General features: G+C 59.6%; 1 protein-coding gene across 2 annotated transcripts; it reads right to left on the bottom strand.

Annotated features, from left to right (window-relative positions):
* Window positions 1-25070, bottom strand: LOC144942411 (uncharacterized). 2 transcript variants are annotated; one of them, XM_078869266.1, is made up of 11 exons: window positions 24739-25070; window positions 23362-23440; window positions 12771-12937; window positions 12091-12208; window positions 11676-11823; window positions 11294-11311; window positions 10275-10396; window positions 9135-9203; window positions 4978-5099; window positions 2064-4046; window positions 1-1236 (listed from the first exon to the last, which is right to left on the bottom strand). In XM_078869266.1, exons 1-11 carry the CDS (start codon window positions 24757-24759, stop codon window positions 1051-1053), a joined length of 3033 nt encoding a protein of 1010 aa, XP_078725392.1. In that variant the 5' UTR covers window positions 24760-25070; the 3' UTR covers window positions 1-1050. The 2 variants fall into 2 exon arrangements, 1 of the variants encoding a protein (XP_078725392.1); XR_013639372.1 differs by having other exon boundaries at window positions 1148-1236; window positions 1475-4046.
* Window positions 25071-27471: the final 2401 nt, after the last annotated feature.

Raw genomic sequence — 27471 nt, 5'->3', positions numbered from 1 at the left:
GCAAAATCCTCGCAGTTTAATGCAAATACAGCGCATGGAAAATATAAACTGTACAGAGCACCCATCGGCACGAGTCCGTGCCCGCCTCAGCACGTTCAACCCCAAGGCACGTGAGACCCACAGTTTGTATCCTGCGTGGAAAGTCAGACCCACAGTCTCTACCCCGTGAGCAAGTGCCACGTTAGACCCATTTGCACGTTAAGACCCGTGGCACGTTAAGACCCAGTAGCATGTTAGACCCTGTTACGTGACCCACATATGGTACCACACGCAATGGTACACTAGCTTCTAAATGCATATTCAGGTATAAACACACACACAGGTATAAACACACACACATGCACAGGGGTACACACCCACAGGTATAAACACACACACACACACAGGTATAACACACACACACATGCACAGGGGTACACACACAGGTATAAACACACACAAGTATAAACACACATGCACAGGGGTAGACACGTAAACAGGGGTACACACACAAACAAGGACGCATTCACGCGCTCATCTGCATTATAGTCACACGACATTATGAACCTGACGACCTCAGTTTGATTCCTGGTCAGTGGAGAGTGCCAATTAAGCGAGAGAAGGCCTCCGCCCCCCAGCTTGATTCAGCCTCAACCGAGTACCTGGTGCGATGGATGAGGACATCAGCACCGGGAGAATAAGGCCACCGGAGGAGTGGTCACAGCCACGCCGGCCCCTCGTGCACGGTGCCAGCCTTCGCAGATGCTCGCTAACAGCACTCGCCCCAACAGCCTGTGCACGCCATTGGAGGGAATCTTTGTCTATGCTTGCATTTGTGTTGCCGCATGCGTGTCCATGTATGCCGTGCGCACGGAGAATCTGTGTGCGCTGTGTTGTCTTTGTATGCCGTGTCCACGTGCGGCGCTGTGTCCACATGCGCTGCGGCGTGTACGTGCAGTGGGACGCCATGTTGTCTACGTGCAGTGGGACACCGTTTGTCTACGTGCAGTGGGACGAAGTGTTGTCTACGTGTTGCGCTGTGGTGGCTACGTGTTGTGTTGTCCGTGTTGTCTACGTGTAGTGGGACGCGCGGAGGTATGCCGCGGGGAGGTAGCCCTGGCCGGCCGGCCCCTCCGCCAGCCACCACGCAGAGTTTCCGGCCTCGTCGTGGAAGGAGAGCACGCGCACGCGCTCACGCGCACGCACGCTCAGCTGGTTGGGGAGCAGCGCCGAGAAGGAGAACACGGCCTGGTAGAACTGAGACACACGGGGACACGGGGGTGAGACACAAGTGAGACGAGGAAAAACGGCCTGTTAAAACTGAGACACAGGTGCGACACGGGGATATGAGTGATCAAAATGAGATGCACGGGGTCATACACGAGGGAATCGCACAGTAAGTTGGTACACACAGCAGGGCACAGTAAGTTGAGGCAGTCCTACAGGAAGTTCGCACACACGGGGTCACACGGGGTCACACGGCAGCAATACTCACCGAGCTGTGCGGCCTTGCCAGGACAGCACGGAGGGCAGAGGGTACGGGGACACGTGACACCATCAGAGGGTACGAGACAAGTGACACCATCAGACGCGCATAGCCACTCACAACCACACACGCGCAACACCCGCAACAATAGCCAACATTCGCCGCCACTAAGTGGTGGTGACGTCGCAACAGCCCTGGTGCCAGGATAGGTGCACGCTCAGGCTACCATGTGAAATGTCGAAGGCTCGCTGACAGGTCACGGGACAGACCCAGGTGCCATGGATTGACTGACTGAGACGACTGGCAAATATGCACCAGCTGTGCTCCATACTGCGCAAACTCGCTCCTCCGCCCTCCGTTGTTGCTGGAGGGCGACTGCCTCCAACTGCCCAGCAGCGTCCTCCACGAGCCTCCTCCACATAGGCCAATCTTGACACCGCTGGTACCAGTCATCGGCAAGTCCATTCAGCTCCACATTCTCCTGTACCGCGTCAGCCCATCTCTTCTCTAGTCTGTGCCGTGCCCGTTTAGCCTCCTCTATCCGGCCTAACAGAAGCTGCTTGGGGGCATGCACCGACACCAGCACACGGTTACTCACATATTCACTGACGACGAGTTCCCTTCCATCAGCACCGCCTGTCGCCTGCTTCTCGTGCTCACGGCGCCGCCTGGAATTGGGGGCCCCGTCTGCACTGGAAGGGGAGCCGCATCCGTCTCCAGGGTAACCGTTTCCACGGCGTCCGTCTCCATGGTAACCGTCTCCCCAGCGTCCGTCTCCGCGGCGCCCATCTCTGCGGCGCCCATCTCCGCGATCACCATGGTAACCAGCTCCACGGTAACTGTCTGCATCAATTCTGTCACCACAGCAACCATCCCCAAAGGTTCTGTCACCGCGGTAACCATCTCCATAGGTTCCAAGGCTGCTGTAACCGTCTTCATAGTTTCCCTGACTGCGGTAACCATCTCCATAAATTCCATCCCCACGGTAACCATCTCCACGACGCCCTTCTCTATGGTACCCATCTCTATGGTACTCATTTTCAGAGTAACAGTCTCCGCGGTAACCGTTTCCATGGTAACCGTCTCCATGGTAACCGTCCCCACGGCACCCCCGCTCGACTGTGCTGTCTCGGTAAGGGGGCTGTCGACCGCGGTCTGGGTGGACGGCGGTAGGAGGAGGAGAGCGGTGATGGACAATGGGAGGAGAGCGGTGGTGGGCACCGGGAGGAGGGCGGTGGTGGACAGCGGGAGGAGAGCGGTGGTGGACAGCGGGAGGAGGGCGGTGGACAGCGGGAGGAGGAGGAAGGCGGATGCCGCAGTCGACCACGTCGAGGCCTCGCGGCGAGCGGTGGCGGTGCTGCCGCCCCAGCACCCGGTCGGTCGTGTGGTGCACGAACACCGGGGCGGGTGCCGCGTGGTGGAGGGGCCGCAGCGTGCCGTAGTCGGGGGCCCGGGGCGGGGGCCCCGCGGGGTCGCCGTGAAGAGGGGGACACCGGGGGCGGCGGTCGCGGCGGAGCGCCGGGCAGTCGGAGCGCGGGCGACCGTAGTCGTCGTTGTAGTCGTATCCGGAGCCCAGGAGGTCGTGGCTGGACTTGGGGCGGCGCAGTGGAGGCGGGGCGTCTCGCCGCTCGTCGGAGAAACGGGGGGGGCCCCGTGGCGGCGACCCCCGATGATCCCCGTCGGTCCGGGCTCTCCGCGGGGCTCGGCCTGACGAAGCCTCGGGGGCCTCGGGGGAGGCAGGGGGAGGTAAGGGGAGGGGAGGGTGCAGGGGGTGGAGGCCCCGGGCGGGAGGGCGGGGGAGGTTGCGCGAGCGTGACAGGGAGTCGAACCCCGAGTCGGACCCAGTGCGGACAGAGTCCGTGCGGTCCGAATCTGTGGCCTCCTCCGAGCCGGCGAGGTGCCACCGTGCCACTCGCTCCTCCACCTCGGCCCCCGGATTCTCTGCGCGGTTTTTCTGCGGTTTCAATCTCCGCTCGGTCGTGGGTTTCCCTTCCTGTTTTGGTTTCAGCTTCAGTTCCTGTTTCGGTTCCTGTTCCTGTTTTGGATTCACTTCCTCTTCCTGTTTTGATTTCGACTCCTGTTTTGGGCCCGGAGGCCGCGACCTCGCCCTGCGTTTGGCGTCACCGGCGCACTTGGCCAGGCCCAAGCCTGCACGTGTCCTGCGGGTGCTGCCGCCGCCGCCGTCGTCGTCGTCGTCCATCTCCCCATCCGTGTGGGACCGCTCCTCGTGCCGTCGCCACGGAGACCGAGGCGCTGCCTCCCCCTCCGCGTCCGAGTGGCGGCGCGGGGGGACGCGGCACATGGCGCGATTACCGTGACGACCGACTGCCTCCCCCTCCGGCTGAGAAGCAACGAGACGCTCGCCGCTCACGCCAACGGCTGCCACCGCCACCTCCGCCTTCTCCTGGCGGGTGTGGTTGTTGTTATTGTTGTTGTTGCTGTTTTCGTTGTCGATGACAGTGGAGGTGGTGGCGGTGATGGCAGCAGGGGAGGTGGCGGCGGTTGCTGCAGACGTCTTAACGTCAATGTGCAAGACACGGAAACGCTTCGCCAGGTCCTCGCCACCATCGTCATCGCGAGACTGACAGGCAGCAAAATGAATACACCGCACACACGTGTTACATGCACATACAGATCCCCCGTATAGCCGAAACAGACTGTTGGGGCAGATGCTGTTAGCGAGCACCTATGACGGCACACAAGGGGGTGGGTGGCAAGCACCATGCCCGGCTGTCTTTGTCTTCCCAATGCCGATGTTTACACACTGCACCAGGTACTCATTTGAGGCTCAGTTGCCCTATAAGAGGCCCAGGACCGGTTCAAATAATCATCGCTGGTGTTGGTCGTGAGCAGGAATCCAACTTGGGTCGCCGGGTTCGTGGCGCAGCGCGCTAACCACTGCGCCACCACTCCCCACTGGGTACAAAGACAAAGATCCCCCCCATATCTTGTAACAGACTGTTGGGGCAAGTGCTGTTAACGAGCACCTATGAAGGCCTACTGGGCACACGCACGGGTACACACACACATGGATACACGCACACATTCCCCCCCACACACACGTACACACACACATACATGCGGGTACACACAAACAAAAACACACAAAGATCCCCCCGTATAGTCTGAACAGACTGTTGGGACAAGTGCTGTTAGCGAGCACCTATGAAGGCCAGCACGCATTCCAGGGGGTGGGTGGCCAGCACCACGCCCGGCCGCCTTTGCCTCCCTAGTGGCGATGTTTACACACTACACCAGGTACTCATTTGAGACCGAGTCTACCTAGGGGAGGCCCAGAACTGGTTCAAATAATCCTCACTGGTGTTGGCTGTGAGCGGGAATCAAACCCAGGTCGCCCGGTTCGTAGCGCAGCGTGCTAACCGCTACACTACTGCTCCCCACACACACACACATGGGTACACACACATTCTCCCACACACACACACGGTTACACACACACACGTGTACACACACACACACAAGACGAGCACTCCCTGTGCACGCCGCCTCACCGTGAGCCCCGCGAGCTGCCGGATCTGTGCCGTGGTTTTGGCGAGGGAGGAGACTCCACGCCGGAACAGTCGCTCAGCCAGCACCGACAGGGGGGCGGGAGGGGGGGGCACCCTCCTCACCACTGGGGAGGGGAGGGGTGGCGAGTGGGATTAGTGGGTACGTGGGGGGAGGTGGGGTGAGTGGGGTGAGTGGGTGAGTGGGGTGAGTGGGTGCGTGGGGTTAGTGGGGTCAGTGGATGCGTGGGGTGAGTGGTGTGCGTGGGGGGAGGGGTGGTGAGTGGGATAAGTGGGTGCGTGGGGTCAGTGGGTGCGTGGGATGCGTGGGGTGAGTGGTGTGAGTGGGTGCATGGGGTGAGTGGTGTGAGTGGGTGCGTGGGATGAGTGGGTGAGGTGAGTGTGTGGGTGGGGTGCGTGGGGTGAGTGGGGTTAGCGGGGTGAGCGGGGTGAGTGGGGGGAGTGCGGTGCATAGTGTGAGTGGGTGCATGGGGTGAGTGGGTGCGTGGGGTGAGTGGGTGCATGGGGTGAGTGGGTGCGTGGGGTGAGTGGGTGCGTGGGGTGAGTGGGTGCATGGGGTGAGTGGTGTGAGTGGGTGCATGGGGTGAGTGGGTGCGTGGGGTGAGTGGGTGCGTGGGGTGAGTGGGTGCATGGGGTGAGTGGGTGAGTGGGTGCGTGGGGTGAGTGGGTGCATGGGGTGAGTGGTGTGAGTGGGTGCGTGGGTGCGTGGGGTGAGTGGGTGCATGGGGTGAGTGGGTGCGTGGGGTGAGTGGGTGCGTGGGGTGAGTGGGTGCATGGGGTGAGTGGGTGCATGGGGTGAGTGGGTGCGTGGGGTGAGTGGGTGCGTGGGGTGAGTGGGTGCATGGGGTGAGTGGTGTGAGTGGTGTGCGTGGGTGCGTGGGGTGAGTGGGTGATTGGGTGCGTGGGGTGAGTGGGTGCGTGGGGTTAGTGGGGTCAGTGGATGCGTGGGGTGAGTGGTGTGCGTGGGGGGAGGGGTGGTGAGTGGGATAAGTGGGTGCGTGGGGGTGAGTGGGTGCGTGGGGTGAGTGGGGTGAGTGGTGTGAGTGGGTGCGTGGGATGAGTCGGTGAGGTGAGTGTGTGGGTGGGGTGCGTGGGGTGAGTGGGATGAGTGGGGTGAGCGGGGTGAGTGGGGGGAGTGCGGTGCATAGTGTGAGTGGGTGCGTGGGGTGAGTGGGTGCATGGGGTGAGTGGGTGCGTGGGGTGAGTGGTGTGCGTGGGTGCGTGGGGTGATTGGGTGCGTGGGGTGAGTGGGTGAGTGGGTGAGTGGTGTGAGTGGGTGCGTGGGTGAGTGGTGTGCGTGGGGGGAGGGGTGGTGAGTGGGATAAGTGGGTGCGTGGGGTGAGTGGGTGAGTGGGATGAGTGGGGTGAGCGGGGTGAGTGGGGGGAGTGCGGTGCATAGTGTGAGTGGGTGCGTGGGGTGAGTGGGTGCATGGGGTGAGTGGGTGCGTGGGGTGAGTGGTGTGCGTGGGTGCGTGGGGTGATTGGGTGCGTGGGGTGAGTGGGTGAGTGGGTGCGTGGGGTGAGTGGGTGAGTGGTGTGAGTGGGTGCGTAGGTGAGTGGGTGCGTGGGTGAGTGGGTGCATGGGGTGAGTGGTGTGCGTGGGTGCGTGGGGTGAGTGGGTGCGTGGGGTGAGTGGGTGCATGGGGTGAGTGGTGTGAGTGGGTGCATGGGGTGAGTGGGTGCGTGGGGTGAGTGGGTGCGTGGGGTGAGTGGGTGCATGGGGTGAGTGGGTGAGTGGGTGCGTGGGGTGAGTGGGTGCATGGGGTGAGTGGTGTGAGTGGGTGCGTGGGTGCGTGGGGTGAGTGGGTGCATGGGGTGAGTGGGTGCGTGGGGTGAGTGGGTGCGTGGGGTGAGTGGGTGCATGGGGTGAGTGGGTGCATGGGGTGAGTGGGTGCATGGGGTGAGTGGGTGCGTGGGGTGAGTGGGTGCATGGGGTGAGTGGTGTGAGTGGTGTGCGTGGGTGCGTGGGGTGAGTGGGTGATTGGGTGCGTGGGGTGAGTGGGGTGAGTGGGTGCGTGGGGTTAGTGGGGTCAGTGGATGCGTGGGGTGAGTGGTGTGCGTGGGGGGAGGGGTGGTGAGTGGGATAAGTGGGTGCGTGGGGTGAGTGGGTGCGTGGGGTGAGTGGGGTGAGTGGTGTGAGTGGGTGCGTGGGATGAGTCGGTGAGGTGAGTGTGTGGGTGGGGTGCGTGGGGTGAGTGGGATGAGTGGGGTGAGCGGGGTGAGTGGGGGGAGTGCGGTGCATAGTGTGAGTGGGTGCGTGGGTGCATGGGGTGAGTGGGTGCGTGGGGTGAGTGGTGTGCGTGGGTGCGTGGGGTGATTGGGTGCGTGGGGTGAGTGGGTGAGTGGGTGAGTGGGTGAGTGGTGTGAGTGGGTGCGTGGGTGCGTGGTGTGCGTGGGGGGAGGGGTGGTGAGTGGGATAAGTGGGTGCGTGGGGTGAGTGGGTGCGTGGGGTGAGTGGGGTGAGTGGGTGCGTGGGATGAGTCGGTGAGGCGAGTGTGTGGGTGGGGTGCGTGGGGTGAGTGGGATGAGTGGGGTGAGCGGGGTGAGTGGGGGGAGTGCGGTGCATAGTGTGAGTGGGTGCGTGGGGTGAGTGGGTGCATGGGGTGAGTGGGTGCGTGGGGTGAGTGGTGTGCGTGGGTGCGTGGGGTGATTGGGTGCGTGGGGTGATTGGGTGCGTGGGGTGAGTGGGTGAGTGGGTGCGTGGGGTGAGTGGGTGAGTGGTGTGAGTGGGTGCGTGGGTGAGTGGGTGCGTGGGTGAGTGGGTGCATAGGGTGAGTGGGTGAGTGGGTGAGTGGGTGCGTGGGGTGAGTGGGTGCATAGGGTGAGTGGTGTGAGTGGGTGCGTGGGGTGAGTGGGTGAGCGGGGTGAGTGGGGGGAGTGCGGTGCATAGTGTGAGTGGGTGCATGGGGTGAGTGTGTGCATGGGGTGAGTGGGTGCGTGGGGTGAGTGGGTGCATGGGGTGAGTGGTGTGCGTGGGTGCGTGGGGTGATTGGGTGCGTTGAGTGAGTGGGTGAGTGGGTGCGTGGGGTGAGTGGGTGAGGTGAGTGTGTGGGTGGGGTGAGTGGGGTGAGCGGGGTGAGTGGGTGCGTGGGGTGAGCGGCGTGAGTGGGGGGAGTGCAGTGCATAGTGTGAGTGGGTGCATGGGGTGAGTGGGTGCGTGGGGTGAGTGGGTGCATGGGGTGAGTGGGTGCGTGGGGTGAGTGGGTGCGTGGGGTGAGTGGGTGCGTGGGGTGAGTGGGTGTGTGGGGTGAGTGGTGTGAGTGGTGTGCGTGGGTGCGTGGGGTGATTGGGTGCGTGGGGTGAGTGGGTGAGTGGGTGCGTGGGGTGAGTGGGTGCGTGGGGTGAGTGGGTGCATGGGATGAGTGGTGTGCGTGGGTGCGTGGGGTGATTGGGTGCGTGGGGTGAGTGGGTGAGTGGGTGCGTGGGGTGAGTGAGTGCATGGGGTGAGTGGTGTGAGTGGGTGAGTGGGTGCGTGGGGTGAGTGGGTGCATGGGGTGAGTGTGTGAGTGGGTGAGTGGGTGCGTGGGGTGAGTGGGTGCATGGGGTGAGTGGTGTGAGTGGGTGAGCGGGGTGAGTGGGGGGAGTGCGGTGCATAGTGTGAGTGGGTGCATGGGGTGAGTGGGTGCGTGGGGTGAGTGGGTGCGTGGGGGGAGTGGGTGCGTGGGGTGAGTGAGTGCATGGGGTGAGTGGTGTGAGTGGGTGAGTGGGTGCGTGGGGTGAGTGGGTGCATGGGGTGAGTGGGTGCGTGGGGTGAGTGGGTGCATGGGGTGAGTGGTGTGAGTGGGTGCGTGGGGTGAGTGGGTGAGCGGGGTGAGTGGGGGGAGTGCGGTGCATAGTGTGAGTGGGTGCATGGGGTGAGTGGGTGTGTGGGGTGAGTGGGTGCATGGGGTGAGTGGGTGCGTGGGGTGAGTGGGTGCATGGGGTGAGTGGTGTGCGTGGGTGCGTGGGATGATTGGGTGCGTGGGGTGAGTGGGTGCGTGGGGTGAGTGGGTGCATGGGGTGAGTGGGTGCGTGGGGTGAGTGGGTGCATGGGGTAAGTGGGTGCGTGGGGTTAGTGGGTGAGTGGTGTGAGTGGGTGAGTGGATGCGTGGGTGAGTGGGTGCGTGGGTTGAGTGGGTGAGCGGGGTGAACACTGCGGGTACCTAAGCGCTGAGCGTTATTAATGGCCATGTTGGCTTCCCGCAAGCTGGCAACAGCCCTCGCCAATGGCTCTGCATGCGCGCACACAAACACATTCACACCGACACATTCACACCGACACATTCACACCGACACATTCAAACACACAACTCAACCATGTCTTGTGTAGGCTTTAGGGACTGTTGGGGAAAGTGCTGTTAGTGTGTAGCACCTATTAAGGCTAGAACAGAACACGAGGGGGTGGGTGGAAAACAAAACGCCCAGCCACCTTTGTCTCCCCATTGCTATGTTAACACTGCACCAGGTACTCTTTTAATCCGGTCATCATTGCAGCGGCTTTTGGCTCGCCATCAAACAAAGATGGTCACTGCATCGCACGCTTTCAGATGCGCTTCTGCGGCCGTCTGGAACGCTTTTTCTTCCGATATTAGGAAGCCACTGAAGCTATGCACCTTTCAATCTAAATTGAAATAATTTCTTTAGAACTGCTTTTTGTGTTTAGTTTGTTGTCCTTCCCCCATACCTCCGATTAGTACAGTTGGCTACGTACAGTGCGAAAGAAGTTCAACATACACATAAGGCTGAGTCGACCTAGGGGAAGCTCAGGACATTTTCAGATATTTCATCACCGATGTTGGCTGCGAGTGGGAATCAAACTCAAGTCGCTGGGTTCATCGGCAAGTGTGATAACCGCCGTGCTATAGCTCACGCAAAGATGCAAAGATCTCCCAAACATCGTGAACTATTGAGGAAAGTGTTGTTAGCAAGCGCCTATTAAGGCATGGCAGCCATCGAGACTCCCCCTTACTGGGGGCTCGAGAGGGGACTAAGGGGCGTCTTTTGGGGCTAAGTGTGTGTGTCTCTCTAGGGAGTCCAGGTATATCTGTGTGTGTCTCTAGGGAGTCTAGGTATATCTGTGTCTCTCTAGGGAGTCGAGGTATATCTGTGTGTCTCTAGGGTGTCTAGTTTTATATGTGTGTCTCAAGTGAGTCGAGGTGTATCTGTGTGCCTCTGGGTTTCTGGATACTTGTGGGAATCTCTGTATCGCTATGTGTTTCTATGTATCTCTGTGTATCTCTGTGTATCTCTAGGGATCTCTCGGGGCCTCTGGGGGTTCCTGGGGGTCCGTGGGGAGTACGCACCGCAGTCGGGATGCGAGAGGGGGGTGTGACGCGCCAGCTCGGTGAGCAGGAGCGGGTAGCGCGTCACGCGCTGCACCGGGAGGATCAGGAACGACGGAACGTCCACCAAGCGACGCTTACCCCTGCACGGGCACATGGGGACACGGAGACACGGGGAGGGCAAGCATACCAAGGCACAGGGACACGAGGATAGGGGGACACGGGAAGACGGGGACACGGAGACACGTGACACAAGAGACAGACGACTGCCAGGAGCACCTTGCCCAAGTCTCGTCTGTCTCATCAGACCCACGTCCACCCTCGCCACAACCCTCACCACAACCCTCGCCACCACCACCACAACCCTCACCACAACCCTCACCACCACCACAACCCTCACCACAACCCTCGCCACCACAACCCTCACCACAACCCTCGCCACCACCACCACAACCCTCAGCACAACCCTCGCCACCACCACCACAACCCTCAGCACAACCCTCGCCACAACCCTCAGCACAACCCTCGCCACCACAACCCTCAGCCCAACCCTCGCCACCACCGGCACTGGAAAAACAAGACTTTTAAAGGTCCCCTGTGTAGCCTTAACAGACTGGAGGGGCAAGTGCTGTTCGCGAGCACCTATGAAGGCCAGCACGGCACACGAGGGGGTCGGTGGCCAACACCACACCCTTTGTTCCCAACTGGTGATGTTTACACACAGGTACTAATTTCAGGCTGAGTCAACCTAGGAGAGGCCCAGGACCAGTTCAGATAATTGTCACTGGTGTTGGCCGTGAGGGGGGATCGAACTCAGGTCACTGGGTTCATACCGCAGCATGCTAACCATTACACCATGGCTCCCCACCACCAGCACCACCACCATCACCACTAACACCACTACCACAATGACACCATTATCACCAATCGTGCATGTGTAAGCACGTGTGTATGTGTCAATCTGTGTGCACGTCTGTGCATGGATGTGCATTTGTGCATTTGTGTGAGCGTGTGAGCGAGTGTGTGTACACATTACTCACACGTGAGTGTAAATCTCCCTGTGGAAACAACAAAGAGACAGGGAGAGGGGAGGGCATTTATAATCACAGATCAGCCAAGAAAGGACACAGGGACATGGGGACACGCAGACACACGGAAACACACAGGGACACGCAGACACACGGAGACGGGGACATGCAGACACGCGGAGATGGGGACACACAGAGACAGACAGAGACAGACGGAGACGGCGACATGCAGAGACAGACGGAGACAGGGACATGCAGACACATGGAGACGGGGACACACAGAGACAGACAGACGGAGACACATGGAGACAGACGGAGACAGACGGCGACATGCAGACACATGGAGACGGAGACACACGGAGACACATGGAGACGGCGACACGCGGAGACACACCGGAGTGCGGTGATGCTGGCCTGCAGGCAGTCGCAGGAGTGGGGGTCGTGCGACCACATCTCCATCTCGGCCAGGCCCTGCTCGTGGTGCGCGCAGTACGACTTGTACACGCCCTCCACCTCGTCGCGTACGCCCAAAAACACGCTCCCTGCACACGCCGCCATCCACAGCGGCATCGTCATCATCGTCAATGTCTTTGTCATAGAGTTAACTTTGGGTGTTTCCAGCACTAACCACAACCACGACAACTACCATCAACCATCCTTTTCATCAACCACAACAGCTACCATCACCACTATATCCTGATCACTACCATCACCATCACCACCACAACCACCACCATCACCACCACTACCATCCCCACTACTGCGATGATACTCCACCACTGGGCGGCCCGCCCACGGCGACCGCTCACCGACGATCTGCGAGGGCGTGTCGTTGGTGATGACGAGATGGCGCAGCTCGGAGAAGAGGCGCGACGAGAGCGCGATCACACTGTCCAGGTCTCCGTTGAGGGCGCTGGCACAGCCCAGCTGTGCCAAGACAAAGATCCCCATGTAGCCTTAGCAAACTGTTGGGGCAAGTGCTGTTAGCGAACAACACCCATGAAGGCTGGCACGGTGCACGAGGGGTTAGGTGGCTAGCACCACGCCTGGCTGCTTTTGTCTCCCAGTGCTTATGTTGTATACACACCACACCAGTTACTCATTTAAGGTTGAGTAGACCTAGAGGAAGGGCTCAGGACCAGTCCAGATATTCGTCACGGATGTTGCCCGAGAGCGGGGATGGAACTTGTGTCGTCAGGTTTGCCGTGCAGTGTGCTAACACGGAGACCTAGAGTCACACACTGCGGACGCTGCTGATAATGGTACTACTGCTGATAATGAAGATGCTACTACTATGGCTGATAACGACGCTACCACTGCTGCTGATAATCTTACTGCAGCTGCTGTTGCTGCTGATGTTACTGCTGCTGATAAATGTACTGCTCCTGATAACGTTACTGCTGCTGATAACGTTACTGCTGCTGATAACGTTGCTGCTGCTGATACTGCTACCGCTAGTGCCGCTGTGGCTGCGGCCGGCCAGCCTCACCTGCTGCAGCGGCATGAACACGCGCTTGCGAAAGACGCGCAGGTCGCACAGGAAGTCGCGCTCCGTCTCCAGGAGCTCCTCTAGCACGCGAAGTCGCCGCTCCATCTGCTGGCGCCAGGCCAGGCGCTCGGGGGGCTCCTCGGGACCCCCACCCCCGTCGCTCCATGCTGCACGCGCACACAGTGGAGACAGCGGTCCCCGCGGAACCTCAGACAGACTGGCGGGGCAAGTGCTGTTTGGACTATGGAGGCTGGCATGGCACACACGAGGTTCGGTGGTGACGCACGCACACACAACAATTGTTGTTGTATTGTAGCTTTCTGAGCCTCCCATAAATAAATATTATGATTCTAATAAAGGTGTAATGCGAGCAAGGACAGGGTGGGCGCTGCCTCCGCACCACTCACACGGGCCGGTGTATTGGAGAGGCGGAGCCTGGTCGTCGGGGTGAGTGGGGGCGGAGACAGGGGCAGGATGAGAAGGTGGAGTTTGGGTCACGTGAGAGAGGGGATATAAGGGAGAGACGGAGGAGGAGCTGGGGGAGAAGAGAGTGAACGACAGAGGGGAGCCACGCTGGCGGTGAAGGGAGAAGTGGCGCCATTGCCACGAGCGTGCGGGTGCGCACGGGAGAGAGGGAGCCGGAGCGGATGTGGGGGACCCGAAGGGTGGTGTGACCCGAGCGGGTCAGGAAGAGCACACGGAGGGGCCGGAAGTAACGGCGTACGGAGAGAGAGAGAGCCACACGGAGCGTGCGCGGGGCGCACGGCGAGGGTCGGAGCGAGGACCAGCAGGTGAAAGGAAAAGAACCCAATAAAGGACCAACGGAGAGCGACAACGTGTGAAGGAGTCCTTTATTACACTGGTGTCAGAAGTGAACCAAGATGTCTAAGCATCTTAAGACGAAGAACGTACCTGCACCATCCTCGGACGACGAAGACGAGCTTCCAATTGAAGCGGCATTCCCAACGATGGAAGGAGTGGGCGAAGTGCGGACGGCCGACACGCCGGGGGTGCAAGAAATTGTCGGTACGGCGGGGCCGTCTGCTTCGACAGGCGCCGAGGAATGCTGGCGGCACGTGACGACTCAACTAGAGTTGCTGCGGGCCACGCTGACACAACTGTGCGCCCTGGTGACGACGGCGGCGAGGCCGGATCGCCTGAGCGGGGAGCCGTCCGCCATTGGGGCCCACACGACGCTTCCCGCCCTCTCCGCCACGCAGCAAGACGCCACCATCTTGGGCGGGGCCGCGGACGAAGCGTGGGAACCCGCCATCTTGTCACCGCGGGAAGCCGCCATCTTGTCACCGCGGGAAGCCGCCATCTTGTCACCGCGGGAGGCCGCCATCTTGGCTATGCGGGAGGACGCTGTCGTGTCGCCACCGCGTCAAACACCGTCGGCGGAGTACGGCGATTCGGGGTCCCGCAGCCATCGGCTGACAACGCTCAAGGAATTCTCTATTGGCGGCGACTGGAGTGCGTTTGCCTGCCGCTTTGAGGCGGCAGTCCGCTCGGCGAAATGGACGGATGCGGAGGCTCTAGAAGTCCTGCCGACGCTTCTAGATGACGAATCGGTCAAGTTTTTCCATTCCATTAAAGCCGCGAGAAAGACTACGCTGAAGGCTGTATTTGAAGAGATGGCGGAAGCTTATGAGCCCCCCGACGATGCCCATCGCAGGTTTATTCAATGGCAACGGGCTCCGGAGGAATCTCCCGTGGCTTACCGGGGTGCCGTCTTGGAATTGGCTATGGCCGCATACCCGGACACGGAGCCTGACTTGCTAGAGCCTTTGATTTTAGGAAAAATGTTGGAGCTGTCCAGGGATTTGGGCATCCCCATGCCTGTGTGCGGCCACGAACAACTGACCTCCCGGATAGCGGCTAAGTGCCTGGACGCGCAATTCAACCTGCGCCGTTGGAAGCAGGTAACAGCCTGGATGGGGAGCCCCAAGATCGAGGGAGGTGCCGCGGGATGGGACCCGTCCAAGGCCGTGTACGTGCCGGACGAGAGGGGGCCTGCGGAGTTGACGGCAGCCGCGACCCAGCCGCCTACTCGCAGGGGTGCGGAGTTGGGGCCGGGGCCACCGTTGCGAGATCGCCAGGACAGGGGGGGCGCCGGACGGCGGCCCGACCTGTTGTGCTTCCGCTGTGGCCGTTGGGGCCATTTTGCCAGGGAATGTTGGGCTCGCCCTCGCCCGCCGCTCCAGCAGGAGGCCCCTGCCAAGGAGGTGACGCGTCAAGAACAACCACGACAGGCAAGTCGGTACGCATCAGACACCCGGCAAGGCCTGTCATCTCATGCATCACTTTCACCGCGGGGTTCGGTTAATGTTACTGGCGGGGGAACGCTGGAAGGGCCGCGTCGCTCGCTGACGCAGTGGCGTAAATTGGCACGGAGGGTGGTTGCGGCCGCTACCGGGTCGTCCACTGTGCCGGGTTCCATCCAAGGGGTGGACGTGCGTATTTTGGTGGGGACTCGGGTGCGTCCGCGACCATTATCTCGGATGTTATATTTCACCTCCTGTCCATTCCTCCAGAGCGGGTGCGACCGGTTTACGACTCGTGCATAGCGGCGAATGGGGGAAGTATGGGCATTGTGGGTCAAGTGGACGCCAGCATTGCGGTTGGGGGGGTTTTGGTTTCTGGAACGGTGTTGATCTCTAGGTCCCTCGCTGTGCCCTGCTTGTTGGGAAAGGATTTCCTGGCGAAAATGCCCATTCAGATTAGGATGGATCAGAATTGTATCCAATTACCGGGGGGCCGCCAAATTGCCTTCTTGCCATCACCCTGGGGCCAGTCCGTTCCTGACCGCCAGGTGCAGGCGCTCTCCGACGTATCGGTTGATGTTCCACCTGGGTCGCAAATGCTTATTCCGCTGCGTTATCGGAAACCGGTGCCGGGAATCGAGGGGGCGGAAGGTGTGTTGTTGTTGCCGTCCAATGCTATAGCGGGGGGTTTGACGCTGGTCGGGGCGCAGACGATTGTTCGGCCGGGTCAACCCCCGTTTTTACAAGTGTTGAATGGGACCGCGGATAATGTTAGTGTGCCGGCTGGAACGGTTTTAGCTCATGCTACGACTGCTTTCACGGCCCATAGCGATGGGGGCCCCCGGGGCCTCATAGGGGGGGTCTCGACGGCACAGGACGATCGCTGGATTGCAGAATTGTGCCGGGAGAATGTGTCCTTAACTGGCGACCAACGGTCCGCGCTTCACACGCTGTTGGGAAAGTATTCCGACGTTTTTAGTTCGGACGATTTAGATTTGGGACGCACTTCTCTGCTCTCCCACCATATTGATACGGGGGATGCCGCTCCGATTCGGATGAACCCGCATTGGTTGAGTCCGTCGGAGCGGGATCATATACGGGGCGCGGTGGAGGATATGCTAGCCGCTGACATTATTTCCCCGTCCAACAGTCCGTGGGGCGCACCAGTGGTACTTGTGAAGAAAAAGGATGGGAAATTGCGGTTTTGTGTCGATTTGGGCAGGTTAAATAAAGTGTTGGTTGCGGATGCGTACCCCCTGCCGCGTATGGATGACTCCCTCGATGCCTTGACCCCGCTGCCCCTACAACCCCACCTCGGGCGCAGTTGCGGGAGGGCTCGATGACGGGCCTCTTTGGGGAACGGGATGCTGGGAGTGACGGGCCTCCAACAGCGGCGGGCGGTTCCAGTCCCGCCGCTCCTAAAACCCCGTCACGGCCACGGTCCGCACGGGGGGGCACCCCCGTGCAGGACGGCCCGGCGACTCGCAAGCGTTCGAAATCCCTTCCCTTTCATTAATTGTTATTGTTCTTCTCTCCGTTGTCTTCTTATGCCGGTGTGTCATGTGTTGCTCGCATTATTGTTGTTCTGTTGCAGCCGAGGTCGGCTGGCTTTTTCATCAGGGGGGGGGGGTAGTGTAATGCGAGCAAGGACAGGGTGGGCGCTGCCTCTGCACCACTCACACGGGCCGGTGTATTGGAGAGGCGGAGCCTGGACGTCGGTGTGAGCACCTCCTCTGTGTACGGCCCTAACCACGCCCCTTGTGTTTGTTAGCCATCCGCGCCCATACACAATTACACCTCTACATCACCCCCCCCTGTACAGCTCGCAGCCGTCCCCGGCTGCAACAAAATCAGAATAAAGGTGCATCCCTCCCCAAAACCGTGTGTGCCTCGCGTAATTTTAACAAGAACAATGACAACCATAACAACAACAACAACAGGAAACAGGTAGAAGAAGAAAGAGAAAGAAAAAAAATAACCCGGCGCACCCCCCCGAATAAATACCCCATTCCGCAAACCCAACATATATACACGCTCTCCGGACGCCTCCCCCCCTCGTCCGCAAAGGCCCCCCAACGGCCGACCTCACAATAGTCTGCGCGTTTTGGCGCGCGTCCTCGCGGCGGGCCCGTCACAAGGGCCCGTCCCGGCATGCTCAGTGGCGGTTGTTGACGGTCCGGGTGCGAGAGAGTCTGGTTTCGCTGCCGAGTGACCCCCGACCCCCCCGGGGGGGGTTGGCGGTCGTGGACCCGTCACTCCAGTTGCAGCTGGAGATGGAACAGTTGATGTCAGGTTAGGCGAGAGCAGCGACGTCGGGGAGTCGGCAGACCCCTCACACGTTTGGCCATGCGTGTGTGTGTGCGAACCACGGGGCGGCGCAATGAACGGTTTCAACCTTGAGGGGTGCACGTACCACCGACGCCTCCCCCATTTGACGCGTACACATTGCGGCCGCAAGACCTGTACGACCTCCACGGGCCCCCGCCACGGCCGTACCAACTTTGACGAGGTCGCCAGCGGCACCTGGGGACAGTGCAACCATGCCCTGTCCCCTGGTTTCCATTTCAACACATGTACCCGCCCCAGCCGAAGCCTCTCGTTCGCCTTCTGGCGGAGTTCAGAATTTTGCACGGCCGCTTCCCGCGCCTCAGATAATTTGCCGATGTTAAATTGAACGTGTTCGGACAATGTAGACTTCGCCTAAGGCGCCGAGAGCTTCAGCTGGGTCGTCACAGGGGGGTTAGCCTCGCGGCCATACATTAAAAAGAAAGGGGAAAATCCGGTGGCCGCATGGGGAGCCATCCTGTAGGCTTGCAACACACCGGCAATGCGAAGGTCCCAATCTGTCTGGGATTCCGATACCTGCTGGGACAGCATGGACGTGATGGTCCGATGCAGCCGTTCCACCATCCCATCAGTTTGTGGGTGATACGGGGAGGTCCGAATTTTCTCCGTACCCAAGAGGTCGCACACCTCGCGGAGGAGTTTCCCCGAAAAATTATTACCCTGGTCAGTCAGCAGCCGTTCCGGAGCACCTTTGTCGAGGACATAGCCCTGGACAAAGGCCTCCGCGATGGCTGCTGTCGACTGGTTGGCCAGGGGCCAGGCCATAGGCCATCTCGTCAAGTATTCGACCCCTGTCAACAAATACCTATTTCCCCTGGGTGTAGCGGGAAATGGCCCGAGAATATCTAGAGCAACGAGCTCGTTAACCCGGGAAACCTTTATGGACTGCAGCGGAGGGTTGGACCCCCTTGCTGGTGGCTTCCGCTGCGCGCATTGCGTGCACGACCCCAGGAGATCCCCCACGTCCTTTGCCATGCCCGGCCAGAAGAAATCGAGCTGGAGCGTGGCAAAGGTCTTGTGAACCCCCAAGTGCAGGAGCCGCTCATGAGCAGCCCATACTACCTTACCCCTTAATGCTGCAGGCACCACGAGCCGTTGGCGGCGGGATTTTCCGTCCCAGTGCATTAAAAGACCCTGGAACAACCCCCACGAGTCAACGTTCGCCACCCCCTGACCAACCCCCCCGGTGCGACGGCGCAGAGCGAGGAGGGAGGTGTCCTCCATTTGGAGGCGTCCCCACTCCGCGACCGACAACCCCAGCAACGAATCCCTCCCTTCTTGCTCGATAGGACCCGAAGCCGAAGGCGCATCGGCGGCGGCCACGAGGACCGAATCGATGGTGACGTTCGGGGGCCTACAACGCCCCGAACCCAAGAGGCAAGCGCACTCCGAAGTGGGTGGCAACCGCGACAGGGCGTCAGCGTTCGTGTGGCGGACGCCCTTACGATATGTGGTGACAAAGTCGTAGTCCTGGAGAACCTCCAACCATCGAGACAACTGGCCCGATGGTTGTTGAACCCGCAGGGCGTACTGTAGAGCCGCATGATCTGTACGGACGGTGAAACGCCGACCGTACAGATACGGGCGGTACTGCTGAATGAAATAAACAATTGCCAATAATTCCCGACGGGTAACGCAGTACCATTGTTCCGCTGGAGACAGTACCCGACTACCATAAGCCACCACATGCTCTACGCCCCCAATGAGCTGGGACAGCACGCCCCCAATGCCCGTGTTACTTGCGTCTGTATCGAGCAAGAAGGGTTGTGAGAAATCGGGGTAATTCAACGGCGGAGCCCCCACCAGGGCATTCCGGAGGGCGCGAAAAGCAGCCTCCTCCTCCGGCCCCCAATGAAACCTGACTCCCTTGGACGTCAAGGCATGCAATGGTTTCGCGATCGTAGCGAAGTCAGCCACAAACCGTCGGTAGTACGACACGAACCCAATGAAACTCCTGACCTCTCCCACCGAGGTGGGAGTCGGCCAGGAGCTGACGCATTCCGTTTTGGCGGGATCAGTGGATATCCCCGAGCGCCCAACAATGTGACCCAAATACCGCACCGATTCGCGGAGCAAATGGCACTTCTGCGGTTTAAATTTTAAATTGGCAGCCCGCATTTTGAGAAAAACAGCACGCAACCTCTGGAGGTGTTCCTCGAAGGATTTGCTAAAGACGATGACATCGTCCAAGTAAATTAAACACGAATCCCATTGCAAGCCTGCCAAGACCAGTTCCATTAACCGCTGAAAAGTTGCCGGCGCAGAATGTAAGCCCATCGGCAAGCGGTTAAATTGGAAGAGACCTTGCGGTGTACGAAAAGCAGTCTTAGGTTTTGATTCGTCATCCAGAGGAAGCTGCCAGAATCCAGAAAGTAAATCGAGGGTGGAAAAGAATCACGCCCCCGCCAAGGCATCGAGCGACTCATCCATTCGAGGAAGCGGGTACGCATCTGCCACAGAAATTTTGTTCAATCGCCGAAAGTCGACACAAAACCGCAGTGAGCCGTCGTGTTTTTTCACCAAAACGATCGGCGCGCCCCACGGGCTGTTGGAAGGGGAAATGATATCGGCGGCTAGCATGTCATCAACGGCCGATTTGACATGATCCTTTTCGGCGGGACTCAGCCGAAAGGGATTTTGGCGGATTGGCGCGCTGTCACCCGTGTCAATATGGTGTCGCAGCAATTTAGTACAACCAATATCAAATTTGTGTTGACTAAAAACGTAGGCAAATTCTTTCAGGAGAACTCGCAGCTGCGCACGCTGCGAGTCGGACAGGTCCACTGATCCCGCGCAAAGTGCATCCAGCCATCCGTCATCACAGTCCGAATGCGGTCGCGACGGAGGATCGGCGGTTACCTGACCCACGAGTGGTTCCTCATAGGGTGCCGGCGTTGCGTGTGCAAGCACGATCCCTTGAGGAACCACGGCCGTTCGCGATCCTACATTAAGGACTGCAATGAAGGGGTCCCCATCCCCTTTCACCATGGTCTGAGCCGCTAGCAAATCGGGGCCATTGACCCGGGCCCGAGATGGTCCCAACAAGACCCCCCGATCCGCAACCCCCTCAGCAAACGGCCGACGCAACCTAAGAGGGACGAGCATCTGAGCCCCCGGGGGTACGCGCACAGTTTTTGCCACGAGCGCCTGCACGGTTGCAAACGCCCGACGCCCCGTGGCGGGGGAAGACAAAAACGATACGCGCCGACCCGATGGGAGCTCGATGCACCCCTGGTCAATCAAGATACGAATGGGCATTTTGGCCAAGAAATCCGTCCCCAACAGGCACGGAACCGCCAGTGAGGAGGAAACCAAAACAGGGCCGGATAATTTAATGTCTCCAATGCAAATTTTGGCGCGGATTTGGCCAATGATGCCTAGCGAGCCCCCGTTAGCAGCATAGCATGGCACGTCAACGGGGAGCAAGGGACGACTTTGAACGGGAAGAATGTTATAGATCAAATCAGATATAATGGTCGCCGACGCTCCTGTGTCAATTAAAATCCGCACCTCTACCCCATCAATATGACCGACCACAACCGACGATCCCACCGACGCTGCAACGACACGATGGGCGAGCTCCGACCACTGACCCGGTTGGAGTGCTCGCCGCATTTCAGAACAATCGGGCGCAACGGCCGTCGATTTTCGAGCCCTGTTCGGTTGAGCGCGTGAGTGTGTGTCGGATGTGTGCATGGGCCAAACGTGTGAGGTGCCACGACTCGCCGTATTTCTCTGCTGGAGCTTGGGTGGAGACGGCGCGGCGTCCTGACGAGGTGTCGCCCCGCGCTGGCGGGGAGCCCGGCACCCTGAAGCAACGTAGCCTTAAAGGCCACAGTTGTAGCAGCGTGTGAGCGCCCGAGATGGCCTGGGCTGCTCCTGGCGGCTCGGTCCATTCCGAGCCTGTCGTGCCGCCGATCTCCATTCCCCCCGCCGCTCCACTCCGCAGACCTCCTCCGATGGGAGGGTGGTGGCCGCCATGGCATGGCCGGCCACCCCCTTGGCGGCCTTGCGACGCAGGGACCGCAAGCCCCCGTGGATGTGGCGCGCGACCAGCAAGGACGACATCTCTGCGTCGTCTTGAGCCAAGACGGCGACGTCCAGCTCATCCGCGAGTAGCAGCAGCTTTTCAGCCACCATAGCGTCCACTCCCTCCTCGTCCATCCGCGGGAAAGCTGCCTTCGCCAGGGCCAGGAGAGCCGTCCGGAAGGCCAGGGGCGATTCGTTGGCGCCCCGATGGCGATCGTGGAACAGCTGCCTGCAGTCCGAAGGCGGACCATAGACAGCTGACAGCAGCTGCAGCGCCAAGTGCAGCGTGGCGCGCTTTTCCTTAGGCGCCGAGGTGAGAGTAGCCAGGGCGTCGTTGTCCAGCATCGCCGGCAGCGCGCGTAGTGCTTCGGCGTCCGTCCAGTTCGCCATCTCTTGATGAGCGATGAACCGCCTTTTGAAGCCGCCCCAGTCTCCGTCCGCGCCCACGAATTCTTTGAGAGGCGGCAGTCGCTGCTGTAACGCGACGTCCGTGGCTGCGGATCGCGCTCCGTCGTTCCCAGCAGACGTTACAGTGTGGGCGGGCTGCGAGCATGGCATCGCCGGTCGCTCTGTTGTTGACGCGCTGGCCGGTGTTGATGATGTCACGGCTCGTGCTTGGCCCTCAGCAGTCACCTGACGCGGGCCGGCCCCGCCCTCTGCTCGCACTGTAGTGATGGCGGGAAATTTAACCGCGAGCCGCGTCGGGGTGGCGGGAAATGTCGCCGCGCGTCGGCTGCTGTCGTCGTCCCGCGCAGCCCCTCCAGCCCCCAGCCGCGTGATCTCTTCCAACGCGGCGGCCGCAGCGTAGAGCAGCTCCGCCAGGCGGGAGTGAGCCAGCCGAAGTCCCTCGGCCGACGCATCCCCCCCTTCCTGTCGTAGCAGCGCGGGTGTACTCGGCCCCGGCTGCTCCGATCCGACCTCGGCCATCTCTGGTGGCGATTCGGCCGCGGTGTCCTCCATCTCCGACTCCCTGGTACGTGTCGTCCCTCGTGTGTCCATCGTTGAACGTTTTACTTCTGACACCAAATGTAGTAGTATTCAGGAGGCTTGACGACGGGATCGGAGGCACACTTATTTATTGACACCAACTTGTGTACAGTAGCGGGTACACACAGTACTTAAGGGGTTAACGTCCCCTTTACTCAACTAACAGGGAGACACGACATCTAACCCCGCTAACCTAAGCCCAAGTCCTCCACTACGGAGCTAAGGGAGGCTACCTATCCCAGCCCTGGTCAAGCTGGGATCCCGGCACCCTGAGTCTGGGCTCTCGGGGCCACGCCACCGGCTTGCCCTGGTCGGCCCTGACAAGGACAGCGAGCCAGGGGAGCTCCGGGGCCTATGCTAGCTGGTCTTCGGTCTTCGCTGGTTAAAGCTGATACTCCGACCTCGAGCACTCCGGCTCACCACCTTTTATAGTACTCGGCCCCCGGGAGGGGCCCGTGGGGGATGCAGGTGCGGACGTCGGTGTGAGCACCTCCTCTGTGTACGGCCCTAACCACGCCCCTTGTGTTTGTTAGCCATCCGCGCCCATACACAATTACACCTCTACAATTTTATGAAGTGATTTGTTTCCCTTTTTTATGCTTTGAACTCTTTGCGTGTTTTTGTATGATTTGTTGTTGTGAATTTCTGACCTGCCCCTACTGGTCATCTGTGAAAAAGAGATGCATGGTATAGGCCATCATATTCCTGCAGCATAAATACATCTCCTGATTCTGAGATGGCTTGCAGATGCACCAGCTGTGCTCCCCACTGTGCCAACTCGCTGTGTTTTAGCCGCTGAGCTCCGCTCGTTGTTGTGAGCATCGCTCACGGCAGAGGAGCGACGCCTTGAACAGACTGTTGGTGGCAAGTGCTGTTAGCGAGTGGGTGGGTGGCCAGCACCACGCCCGGCCGCCTTTATCTCCCCAGTGGCGATGTTTACTACACACCGCACCAGGTGCCCTCACCTGTGATGTAGCTCAGCGGCACGGAGGCGCGCGAGGGGGGAGCAGAGCTGCTGAGTGTGGGCATGGAGACACGCGGCTCCTGAGACAACACGGGGACACGCGGACAAGGAGACACGGGGACAGAGAGATGAGACAATGCCGAGACAATACTGAGACAATACGGGGACAGGGAGACACCGGAACACGCAGCTCCCGAGACAACGTGTTGACACGCGGGCACGGGGAGACACGCGGCGTCCTAGAGGACACGGGGACAACACGGAGACAACACGGAGACACGGGGGCACGGGGAGACACGGGGGACGACGACGTGCCCTGCTGGAGGCTGCGCGAGTCGGCATTCGTGAGAAACAAGAAGTGCGACAATGGAGGATTCGACACGGCCACTCCCTCCGCCCCGCTCACACCACACACAGAGACACACACACAGAGACACCACACACAGAGATACACACACAGAGACACACAGACACTCACACACAGAGACAGAGACACACAGACACTCACACACAGAGACACACACACACCATACACAGACACCACACACAGACCCACACACAGAGACCCCCGTGCAGCCCACGCAGCCTGCCGGGGCCGGTGCTGTGAGCGAGGGCCTACGAGGAGGGGGCGCTGTGGCCAGGAGCACGCCCGACCACCCCCCGCTGCCGACTGCTTGACGACGCGCCGCATCGGAACTCGCTGAGAGCCCAGTGAGGGTCCAGGGACCTGTTCAGGTCATCGCCACCGGCGTTAGTGGCCGTGAGCGGGAGTCGAACCCGGATCGCACTGTGCCCCGCTCCCTACAAGCACACGCACTGTACACGTACCGTACACACACGCACTGTACACACGCACCGTACACGCACGCACTATACACGCACTGTACACACACGTACTGTACACGCATTGTACACACACGCACTGTGCACGCACTGTAGCGTACACGCAGGGGCGCGCACTGTATGCGCACTGTACTTTCACCGTTCAGGCCCTGTACATAACGCACACTGTACAAGCACTGTACACCCCCCACTCACCTCCACGCCCCCTGAACGCTCCCCGATGTCTCCCCACGCTGCCCGTGCCAATGCCCGTGTCTCTGTCCGTGTCTCTGTCCGTGTCTGTCTCCTTGTACACGACGACGTCGTGTCGTCTGTATCGCGGCGTCTCTAAATGTCTGCTGTTCGGTGTGCCGACTCGCGTATCCCTCTCTCCGTCTCTTCCTGTGCCCATGTCTCAGTGTCTGTGTCTCGCCGCGTCTCTTTCACTCCCCGTGTCCATATCCGCGGCTCTGTGTCTCTCCCCCCGTGTCTCTCCCTCTGTGTCTCTGCTTCCCCCCGTGTCTCTCCCTCCGTGTCTCTGGTCCGTGTTCCTTACCTTGGGTTCAGTTCCACGCATCGACAACGCTCATGCCCCAGCTCGCAGGGACACGGGGAGACACGGGGAGAGGGAGACACGGGGAGACACACGCAGAGACAGAGACACGGGGAGAGCGAGACACGGGAAGAGGGAGACACACGCAGAGACAGAGACACGGGGAGAGGGAGACACACGCAGACAGAGACACGGGGAGAGGGAGACACACGCAGAGACAGAGACACTGTAGACAGACAGAGGTGGGGGGACAGAGACACGCGCAGAGACAGAGACACTGTAGACAGACAGAGGTGGGGGGACAGACACGGAGTTGATACCGGAAGTTCCTCAGCGCCGCGCCTTGCGCCGCCTGATTGGCAGTCGCGCGTCACGTGGGGCGCGTCACCCCATGACTCATCCACCGGGGGGGGGAGCGGTGGCGCAGCGGTTAGCGCCACGCGCCACGGACCCGGCCACGCGAGTTCGATTCCTGCTCAGGGCCAGCGCCGGTGACGATGATCTGCGCCGGTCCCGACCCTCTGCTAAGTCGAAAACGAGTACAGTACCTGGTGCGATGTGTAAATATCGCCACACTAACAGCACTTACCTCAAAAGTGTGTTCAGGTAAATTCGAAGTTTTTGTGACTGCAGGGATCCATACGCTTTGGTCCTTTCGGTAAAGTTCAAGTTCATTTATTTGGTATAGCCCTGTGAGCCATTCGGCTCTTGAATCGGGTGCAACCGCAGCAAACAAAAAACATGAACAAAAAACATCTTAAAGTGAATATGTGACTAAGTGCAAACAGAAATCCAAGAAAAGACAGCAAAACATTGCAGATAAAAATCACCGTACACCAACGCTGTGTGCAAAAATCCCAGTGGGATGCAAGTCAAACAACCAACAACAACCACAAGACAACTTAGATTAAGGCCATCAGTCTAACTCTGTACTACAACAAACAAACATGGCTAAACCAATATACTTTTCGAAATCACTAAAATAAAGCCATGAAAGCAATGAAACAGTGATCATAGGAACTGTGACGGAATTTTCACAATAAATGGCATAAACAACATGTACTACCAAAACCTTGCAGCCATAGCTGGCTTCATGAGTCACTCCACAACAGCAGGAGCATCAATCGGAGTATTATAATTTTTCATGCACCTTTAAGATCAGCACACTAAATCAAAACACAGGTCATACTTTGTAGCGATCATCCGGAGCGAAAATTTTTATTTTAGGCCACTGAATAGCACTGATAGCTAGGGGTGTACAACTCCTCTAGAGCAGTTTTGAGTGAGGATCTCATAGGTAGTGACTCAAGTTTGAATTTATTGGCAACAGCATTCCAGACCCTGGGGGCTTCAATAGTGTAGTAACGCTCACGACTCGTTCACACCGGAGTTGGAGGCACACTTGTTTATTTAACACCAACGTTGTGACATACACATTTGAGGGGGTATCGGCCCCCTCACCCGTCTATCTGAGGACACACCTCTCTAGCTAACCCTAGCCTGCCTCTGAGTCCTCCACTAATGGGCTAGGGGAGGCTATCTTGGCCCGACACTGGTCAGTCGGGCCCGGTACCCAGAGTCCAGACCAGCACTGGCTCTGGCTCTGGTACCACGCCACTGGCTCGAGCCTGCGCGGTCCTGATAAGGACGGCGTACCAGGGGGAGTCCAGGGCTCTATCTCAGACGTCTTCCGCCTCCTCTTCTTTAGCTAAACATCACTCCCGAGCCCTTCGATACATTCCCCTTTTATACCCAACCCCTCCCTGAGGGGTGGGGCCCCGGGGGATCATAACGACCGAATCGACCCCCCAGGGTGTCTGGCGCGGACGTCGCAGAGGGCACCTGCTTGTGCACACATGTAGCCCCGCCTACTGTGTTTGTTTACCATAGGCTGCCATGCATAACGGGCTCTCTCTCTAACACCCCTACAATAGCAAAGGCCCTTCCTCCAGTATATGTACGGCAATAGGGAATATGAAGCTGGTAAATGAGTGTAGACCTTAGGTCAAATTTGTTCTTTGAAACAGAGAGCAGATGCAACAGGTAATCTGCGGATTTTTTTGCAAGTACATCATGAATAAATAAGATCTGGTGCACAAGCCGTCGAACATTCAGAGATGTTAAGTTTGACCCAATGTAGAGATCACAGTGGTGAGTCCTATATGGGCAGTTCAATGCTAATCTTAAGGCCGAGTGATACATTGAGTCAAGCTTCTTCAGTACAGTACTTGGGGCTGATTTATATGTAGTGGTGGTGTTGACGTGCGCCGACAGTGACAGTGATGGATCACGGGGCGGCACGGGGTGCGGGGTTGGGCACGCGTTGTGGGCGTGGTGTGGACGCGCGCGCCGGGAGTGACGGATGACGGGGCGGCGCGGCGTGGGTGGTGAGGCGCGCTGAGATGTGGGAAAACAGGATCGTAGCCAGCGCCCAGTGATTGGTCAAATAGGATGGGTGCTCTCAGCGACGTCCGCAGGTGGGGTATAAAGGGGGACGCGCGAGAGCACTCGGGGTTGTTGTTAACCAGTTGAAGATCGAAGACGGAGTTGAAGACGTAGTGCCCCGAGACCCCTAGTCCCGCTGTCCTTGTAGGGACCGGGGCCCTGTGTGGCTCGGAGGCGAGACTGGGGGACCCGTGGTCCGACGCCCATGTGGGTCGGGACTGGGGGACCCACAGTCGAGACGGACACCCCGGCAGGGTGTGTCCCGAGTAGCTCAGTGGGCGTTAGTCGCCA

The sequence above is a fragment of the Lampetra fluviatilis genome, chromosome 27 (assembly GCF_964198595.1).
Source record: "Lampetra fluviatilis chromosome 27, kcLamFluv1.1, whole genome shotgun sequence".
In the NCBI taxonomy this organism is placed as follows: domain Eukaryota; kingdom Metazoa; phylum Chordata; class Hyperoartia; order Petromyzontiformes; family Petromyzontidae; genus Lampetra; species Lampetra fluviatilis.
Note: the sequence above shows the minus strand (reverse complement) of the source record. Positions and strands in the feature narration are given on the sequence as shown.

Bases quoted from the DNA above. Each gene is read 5' to 3' on its own strand.
- LOC144942411 (XM_078869266.1), bottom strand. From the start codon at position 24,759: ATGCGTGGAACTGAACCCAAG. The intron at 23,441-24,738 runs GTAAGGAACACG...GTGTTGTCTCAG, and splicing joins TGCGTGGAACTGAACCCAAG to GAGCCGCGTGTCTCCATGCC. The intron at 12,209-12,770 runs GTGAGGCTGGCC...GTCTTGGCACAG, and splicing joins TGTTCATGCCGCTGCAGCAG to CTGGGCTGTGCCAGCGCCCT.